The sequence below is a fragment of the Cupressus sempervirens genome, chromosome 3 (genome assembly GCF_028749045.1).
Source record: "Cupressus sempervirens isolate cs-2001-9-10 chromosome 3, ASM2874904v1, whole genome shotgun sequence".
Taxonomy (NCBI): Eukaryota; Viridiplantae; Streptophyta; class Pinopsida; order Cupressales; family Cupressaceae; genus Cupressus; species Cupressus sempervirens.
Genome location: NC_143120.1, coordinates 283884846 through 283893902, shown reverse-complemented (window position 1 = coordinate 283893902; position 9057 = coordinate 283884846). Strand labels below are relative to the sequence as shown.

General features: G+C 31.1%; 1 protein-coding gene across 1 annotated transcript; it reads right to left on the bottom strand.

Moving 5' to 3' along the window:
- Positions 1–2474: 2474 nt before the first annotated feature.
- On the bottom strand, positions 2475–4212 carry LOC149566059 (peroxidase 12-like). Its single transcript, XM_089817340.1, has 4 exons — positions 3922–4212; positions 3504–3689; positions 3233–3401; positions 2475–3140 (listed from the first exon to the last, which is right to left on the bottom strand). Exons 1-4 carry the CDS (start codon positions 4177–4179, stop codon positions 2674–2676), a joined length of 1080 nt encoding a protein of 359 aa, XP_089673466.1. The 5' UTR covers positions 4180–4212; the 3' UTR covers positions 2475–2673.
- Between the last annotated feature and the right edge of the window lie 4845 nt (positions 4213–9057).

Genomic DNA, 9057 nt, shown 5'->3' with positions numbered 1-9057 from the left:
TTGGAAGTATCAAAGATTTTGGAGATGCAAACTTGTAACAAAATAAAATGAAATGGCCTCAAGGCATCAAAAGTTCATACTTTTACAGGTGCAAACCTCCACTATATTTGACATCTCTAAAGAATAAAATGACTTAAGAAGAAATAAGAGGAAAATGTTAAAATGATAAAAAGAGGAAAAGTGGAACACTCAAAAGACCTTGATGGGTAACCTAAGGCTTGATTAGACTATCGAGATCACTCAAAAGTGAACACCTCCTAACACACTAAGAAAGAAAAGGTCAGCAAACAAGATGATAAAAGAAAAAAAAAGAAAAATGGGGTCCCTATTTGTGCAAGTTCTCTTATTAAGACATGTTTTGTGAAACCACAACAATACTATAGTTTTAGTCGAAAGTTTCATGACATTTCTATTGAAACCTTTTGATTAAATTTTTTGGTTTCCAATTTTTTTGGAGGAATTCCTTCCTCTAAAAAAGTGTAACCCAATATTGTGGGTTCACCTTAGATCAAACATTCAGAATGTATCTAGAGGCTCTTTCCCAATTGACACTATTATATTGGGGGTTAATTTCACAAAAACCTACACATTGTAAGCACAGGATGAGTTGCAAGCTTAGGATTACAATTTCATTTATATTGTTATTTGTGTCCACATAACATATAGACATGCCCATAATAGTAAAAAATAGGTTAAGAAGATAGTTAGAGAGTGTCATTTTTTATGAGTCATGATAGATCTCATTCTTTGAGTATGTAAAACTCTTTTTTTGAGTTCTAATAGGAAAACTATATTGTATTAGATAAACATCTCATCTAGTTAGACAACTGCACAATTCACTAATGATTGCATGTTTTATTTGTTAAGTGTATATATGTATATTTATATAAACTAATGTTCATTTGTATATTTATATATTATTATCTAACATATTATAATATAAATACTCGATATATTATTATAGTATAATTTGATAAATACTATTATTTATTTTTTAATATTATTTATTCATATGTATCAAATATCTATAAAATATAAGATTTTAGATGCATTTAAATTATTCAATAGGATTTAGGTGTCCAACACTACCAAGTATACTAACACCTAGGCCTACTAAAGTTTCAACACAAACTTTCACATTTTTTGGCAAATGAAGAGTGCATTTTTCCACATTGCCACTTTCTAACCCCTCATGATCCTACCCATGTTTTCAATGATAACTAAGTTAGAATTGGGGGAAAGCATGTGCACTAGACTTCATGCAACACATAAATGACAAAAAAAAGTTCTATAAAAAATATGTTGAAGAAGAAAGGTGTTGTATAGAATGCAAAGATGGAGTAAAAATTGTGTGAACTATCATGTGCATTGAGTTGTGACGGCATTAGAAATGGTCAATTATTAAAAAAAAAAAGTTATATTTACAAGGTAACAATGTAATTCATGGATATATGTGATTTAGCAATATAGTTAGATTTATATTTGTTTTGTCCATATTTGTAGTTTGATTTATCTTTTCATGTTCATATTTTTGTAATTTTTAAAGATGTTCGATTATTTATAATTCTCTTACATATTCAAATATCTTAATTATGTATGTTTATACATGAGCATACACATAATTGTAACTAGCATCTTGTAATCATACAGATCATATTATAATTTAAATTTTCTATTAATTTCCTCTTATTCAAGAGAAATATAGAAATATATTTATAATATGTAATTTTGATACATCTTATAGCTTTTGTCATGTTAGGATTATATTTGTTTATATAGATTATGAATGGTCATATAGTTCAAGTTAATAGTACTTTCTTCAAAATACTGAAAATAACATTAAAAATATAAAATATATGTTTATTAAAAATTTAAAATATTTAATGTAAAAATAATAGTATATAATAGATTATTATAAATATTGATTTTAATTTATAAGGATATGTAAGAATAGTAGAATTTTTAAATATTTTGAAGAAAGTCTCTAGTATAATGATCAAATTCTAGTAAGTCAATTTTTTAAGCTTTGAAAAAGAATTTTAAAACAATGTTATTAAACATACAATTGTCTTTAATGCAAAAAAAATTTATAGTGTAGAATTATTCTTTTTAAATTCTAAGATCAACTATTCTTAATTGATTTCTGAATTGATTTTGTGATTAATTCATAACTGAATAATCAAGTATCAATAAATATCAATTAGTTATAAAAATGTGTTCTAAGAGAAATCGAAAAAGCTAATAAGAAAGAGTGGAAACTTCATCAAAGATTTAAGATCATGGAAATACAGATTTGGAGATCATAGAAAGATGTATAGAAGTTTTGTAAAGACCATTTTTATAATAACATGAAATCTCTAGTCAATGCCTATTGACCAAGTGGAACGAAATCAAAAAAGTATATAGACGACTTCCTACAAATTAAGAGTCTCACAAGGTGGGTTGTGACAAGTTTGAGCAATAATAGAGAATAATTGAAAAAAAAGAGCCAACTAAAATTAAGATAAAATTCAAGATATAACACTTGAATATGATTTACATGTTACCTATCTTTTAGTTGAATATTTGGAAGAGTGCAATAATTCTCAGCGTTCCAGCTTTCTACCATAGCGTTGGATGAACTGGATTTATTCGAAAAAGAAAAAGCTGCTCTTTCCTATGATCTATGTCGATCTATGTAGAATATGAGGACGAGGAAACTTGAGGATTGAAAATGGAGTAAAATGAAGAAGTTGGGTTTGGAACCTCACAATTCTCACGGATCACTCCCTGGCTTCCGGTGAGAACGTCTAGCTGACCCATCTTCAACATGCTCAGAATAAACTGCTCAAAGAAGGACGTTTGATTCACTGCAAAATCAATGACCACGTCCCGGGTTCGACTATCTGAGTAGAGAGTTTGATCAGACGTGAAAAGTGTCTGCCTATTCAGCAGGTCAACGTAGTATTTGTTGTCGAACACATTCGGGCTGCGAAGGTCCAAATTGGTGGTGTTAACAGTTGTGTTTGTTGGACAAGTGAGGTAAAGTTGATTTGCAAATGTCTGGTCAAGAGTTGGATCTTGTTGCTTCTCTCCTGTAGTGGTGTTGTGCAGTCTGTTGTCGAACGACGAGCAGTTTCCTCTGCCGATTGTGTGCCCACCTGAAATTACAAAATCAAATGTTGTAAGAAAAGGAAATCCATAGGATATACCTAATTATAAGATCAATGGGAACAAAGATATGAATACTTACCTGAAAGAGCCACCAGATCTGTGAATGTAAAGTTTTTGAGAGACAAGACGCTCATAAGACCAGTTACGTTCAAACTGGATGCAGGTAAATTCGCAAGAACAGTTGTTGAATTTGCGAAGCCAAGGCCGTCTCTTCTCCCTAGCGGTAATGGATAGAATGGTCCTCCAGCCTTCGAAACACACACACACACACACAAATTCTGTTAAAAAAAACAACTGAAAAACTTAATCAATTACATGGAAACTGTGATTGGAATCAAGAGATTGAAGACCTTGTTGACAGAATCTCGAGCAGCCAAAGCCAAGATGTCTGCGCAAGACACGATTCCGCTGCACGCCGCTTCTACTCTCGATTTTATGTCGTTGATAATTGTGAAGGCCATCGCTCGCAGTGATAAATTTGGAGGAGCCACCCTTTCGCTTGATGTCCCGTTCAGCAGCACTGAACCGTCGCATCCCTGTCAAATACAACAAGTGATTGACGCCACGAAATAACAATAATCTCGTCTAATTAACGAATTTTTCGTTGGATTAATCGTCAATGTTTTATTTTCGAATTGTGACAGGACTTAACGGCATTCTGTATTCTATGAGACAAATCGATTTCCTCTAATAATTTTACTAAGCACAAATCGATCTTTAGATAGAAGAGCAACTACTAGTCTATAACAATTATTTAAATGAAATTACCTGCACGAAGCAGTCGTGGAAATGCAATCTGAGGAGGCCAGCCGCCTGCGTGATATCTTGATTGAGATAGAAGTCAATACGTTCTTTGACGATGGAATCCAAGGAAGGGCAAGTGGTGTTGTAAAAAGACCAGGAAAGGCCGTCAACAGGAGTCGGGAGGCTTATAATTAAATCCGTTGCAGACAAAGCATTGGCATAGGCACCCACAATAGAAATGAATGTTATAATGATATGAGGAGTGCCGATCAGCTTTCCCATTGTTATTTTCCCTTTCAATATCTTCCTCACCTTTAATTCAGTGTATATCGCGGGGCATTACAGATTTGATGCCTGTGAATTGTTGGTGGTATTAATTTCTTCCAACTACCCACCGCCTACAACCCACACTTCGCCGTCAACAGCAGACAACGAGCCATCCTCAGCCGTCCAGCCCACTACTTCTAACTGCCATATGACTAGCACTTTCACCTTTAATGGGTGAAAGGATTAAACTGAAAGTCTTATATCTTTTGATTATGTTCTTTAATACTATATTTTATCTTATCCTTTCTAGATATCTTTATCTCTGTTTATGCAAATTTCTTCTTTTATATATCATTTTTCTCTATCCTACTGCTACTTTCTCTATTGTGATTGTATGATGAAATGAATATCTATCTGTATCTCTATCTTTATTTATTCATTTCTCTTCTTTCATATATCCTTATTTCTCTATCCTACTACTACTTTCTCTATTGTAATTGTGTGATAAAATAGGATATATCATAGAGAATAATGGATGAGTGTATGATGATATAGAAGTAAAACTGATTATCTTGATTAAAAAATAGTGCATGTATCCAATTTAAAGATCTACCATAAATAGAAGTTGAGACCAATTTTAGAAGATTTTTTGGAAGTAAATAAAATATGTATACTCTAGATGCATGAACCTATATACAGATTTCAAATGATGGAGGTTAACTAGTAGGTATGTTTGTATGAAATTTCTATTCCAAGTGCACTCTTAATTGTCCTTTAGCTTTTATTTCTGCAATCCCTAACTATTAAATATTATTATTAGGCATGCTTTTTTTTCTCGTGCTCCTTGCCCTCTACCCTCTTTTCCTCCTCCTTATTGTTATTCTTGTTCTTCTCCTTATGCTTCTTATTTTTCTTCTTCCACTTCATCTTCCTCTTCTCTTCCTCTTTCTTGATTTTCTCCTTCTCCTTTCCTACCTTCTCCTTGCTCTTTCCTCTTTACTCTTCTTCTTCATGTAAGACTAAGCCACTACAACCAAATAATTTTGTGGAAAAAAAATCTTACATTGCCTAATTGCAATGAAATATTTAGCCCATAGTAATTGTATATTTTTCACATATATAGCCTAACCAATACTAATTGTGGTGCTACATTTATGAAACTAATTATTTTTTTAATCATTAAATATTTTGATTTACTGAGTCATTTATCTTAAACCATGCTAGTGGAGTGTATGTATTTATTGTAGAAAAAATAAAATATTTTATTTAACTATATCTAACACTACCTTCACATTTACCTCTATCTCCATCACTTCCCTTCTATCTCTAGAAAAATTCCCCCCTTCTCTTTGTAGACCTTTATATTTATATATATTTTCTATTTTTCTTTATTGCTATATATTTATATCTCTCCATAATTTTTTTTTCTATATCCCTCTCTACCCCTCTCTTTATCTCCATTTACTTATATATCCCCACGCTCCCTCTCTCTCCCTCTCTCTCTCTCTCTCTCTCTCTCTCACACACACACACACACACACACACACACTCACTCACACACATAAATATCAAATTATCAAATTTAACAAAATAGTGTATTAAAAATAATAGTATAATGTCATATAAGAATTCTTAAATCTAAAATATTTGAGAGATAAAATCAAATTTTTGTGAGATGATAGAAAGAGCAGAATTCATATTGCACATATATATTTTTAATTACCTATCAATTCTATTTGCCTCAGAAATACAAACATTAGACCCATAATTGCTAATGGTCTTGTGCTACTATTTTATAATTTTATGATGCCGAGAGATCACAAGTTAATTTTATTTAAAAATTTGTTGAGAGAGTTTTGTGATATTAACAATTAACAAATAAATATTGATGATGAATCAAGAAATAGTATGAGGCTAGTCCACATTGATGGTTTTGGCTATAGAGGGGCCAAAATGCACCTGCATAACTTTTTTTTTTGTATTTTTTAACAAATTAACATTCATATAAAAAATTATAATTAATTAATAAAAGTGTATTTTGGTCCCTGTATAGACAATGCCCACATTGATATACTAAAAATAATTACTATATATCATCTAAATCTAAGTCTTAATTGATCTAGCAGAAAATGTAAAATAGAGGTTGATGTGAAACTCGATATAATATAGAACAATTTTTAAATATATAGGTTTTATACTTGTTTCATGAGCTTATAGTGGAATGAGGAGTTCAAAGAAGTATGTAATCAACCACGGCATGTCATAACTTTGCCTTTACAACCGCGAAAACAACACCATAACACCACATGTAAATGATGGTGAATTCAATTCTTGAAATGATCAATTCCCTAAAATTGGTCCCGTCTCATTGGATTACAATGACATTGTTTTCATGCTATTTTTCAACACAAGACTACCCAAAAGTTAGACAAGAAAAACAAACCAGTGAATATCTCCCTTTTCAGGCATTCAACAATACCAAAAAATTAGAACAATAAGGCAGCAGTTCTTCAATCGAAAAAAAACACAGGCCAAAGTTATCTTTCCTGGTGTCCAACACCATCAAAGTGTCATAACGTTCCAGTGGCAAGTCTCATAATAATAAGTCTATCAGCTTAAATATATTAATATTTTAGATGATGTAATTACTATATTTTGTATTCAAGAAAATTCTTAGATCTCTATAAATAGAGGATTTATGTAATGCATTTGGTAAGGCAATGAAATTAGTTTTTTCTTTGTTTGTATATTTTTCTTCTCTCTTTGCCTTCAAATTGGTATCAAAGCATAAGAGCATGAAGTACTGGGCCTAGGAAGGAAAGAAATATTTGTTGATATTTATAACTGTTGTAGTAGTGAATGGAGCTTATAATTTTTTATTGAATGGAGATCATAAGCTTCTAAAGCGTGAGATTAGTGACTGGGAAGATCTAGAAAAGAGAAGATGTCAATTTAATGTTTGAGAGAAGGCATGACTCAAATTTCAAAGGCTGGGGTCTATTAAGAAGATATTTATTAAAAGGGGGAAATAAGTATAGCATTGTTGTTTGTTTAAGCTATACTTCATTGGCTTAGACTTGCTTGGTATTTTTTTCTTGTAAAGAAAACATTGTAAAGTGAAATTGTAAGTGTGAGTTGTGAGCATTAATATGGCATCCAAAAGTAGTATAGCTCAACCACAAATTCCTAAATTTTTCTCATAAAAATCATGAGTTTTGGGCTATTAAAATGAAAATATTATTTTTTCCTCAAGGCATATGGGATCTTATTGAAAATGGTTGTATTGAACCACAAGATGACTCTGCATTATTACAAGATGAAAAAAATAAATTACAAGATAATAGGAAAAAGGATGCTAAAACATTGTTTCTAATTCAACAATCTTTAGATGAATCAATTTTTCTTAAGGCTTCTATAGCTAAAAAGTATAAGATTGTATGGGATATTTTAGAAACAAAATATCAAGGGACAACAAAAGTTGAGATTGCTAAATTGAAAAATTTAAGGCATGATTTTGAAAATTTGTATATGAAAGATTCAGACTCAATTGATCAATTTATAAGTCAATTAATGAATGTGGTTAGTCAAATTAGATCATATGGTGATGATTTGGCTGATCAAAAGTTGTTGAAAAGACACTTCATAGTTTTCCTAGAAAATTTGATGTCATTGTTATTCCCATTGAAGAATCTAAGGATTTGACAATATTCTCTATTGATGAGTTAATGGGTTCACTTTTATCTCATGAATCAAGAATGAATAGAAATAACAATTCTTCTTTAGAGAATGCTTTTAGATCACAGGTATCTTTTGGCAAAGGAAGAGGAAGAGGTAGAAGCATAGATGGATGTGTAAGTCCAAATCAAGAAGAAAGAACAAATCAATTCATTGAAAGTTCAAACAAAGGTTTGATAAATCTTGAATTCAATGTCATTATTGTAAGAGATTTGGTCATTTTGCAAGTGAATGTAGAAAGAAACAAGAGGAGATTGAAAAGAATGGTGCTAATTACTCAAATGTATCTAACAATTCAAGAAGTTTATTCATAACTTGTAATGTTTCTCAAGAAATTTCTAGTGATATATGGTTCCCAGATAATGGATGTAGTAATCATATGACTAGAAATAGAGGTCTATTTGTTGGCTTGGATGATTCTATAAACTCTGAAGTAAAGTGGGGAAATGAAACTAAAGTCTATGTAATGGGAAAAGGTGTTGTAAATGTCTTGAAAAAAAATGGAGAAAAAAGATATATTCCTGATGTATATTGTGTGCCTAGATTAAAACACAATCTCGTGAGTGTTAGTCAATTAATGAAAAAAGGTTAAAAATTTTCTTTTGATAATGATGTTTGCACAATCTTAGATAGAAATCCCAGTGGCAAGTTAATTGCAAGGGTCAACATGACACAAAATTGAATGTCCACCCTCTAGATTTATTGCATTCAAGGAGGAAAAGAAATTAGTTTTGAGATAATATTCTCATATTAGACATGGCTATGGCATTTGAGGTATGGTCATCTTCATTTTGATGCTTTGATCTTGTTACAAAAAGAATATATGGTGAAAGGGTTACCTCAAATAGTGCAACCACCAAGTTCATGTGAAAGTTATATATTGGCAAAACAACATAGAGAAAGCTTTCTGATAGGAGGTTCATATAGAGAAAGAGAACCATTGGAATTAGTTTACACTAATATATGTGGACCTATGCAAACTCCATCATTAGGAGGAAGTATTTATTTCTTAACATTGATTAATTATTTTAGCAGGAAGATTTTGATATACTTTCTCAAATAGAAGAGTGAAGCTTTTGAAAAATTCAACGAGTTTAAAACTTCGGTTGAAAAAAAAAAGTGGTCTCTACATCAAGGTATTACAATCTGATAAAGGTG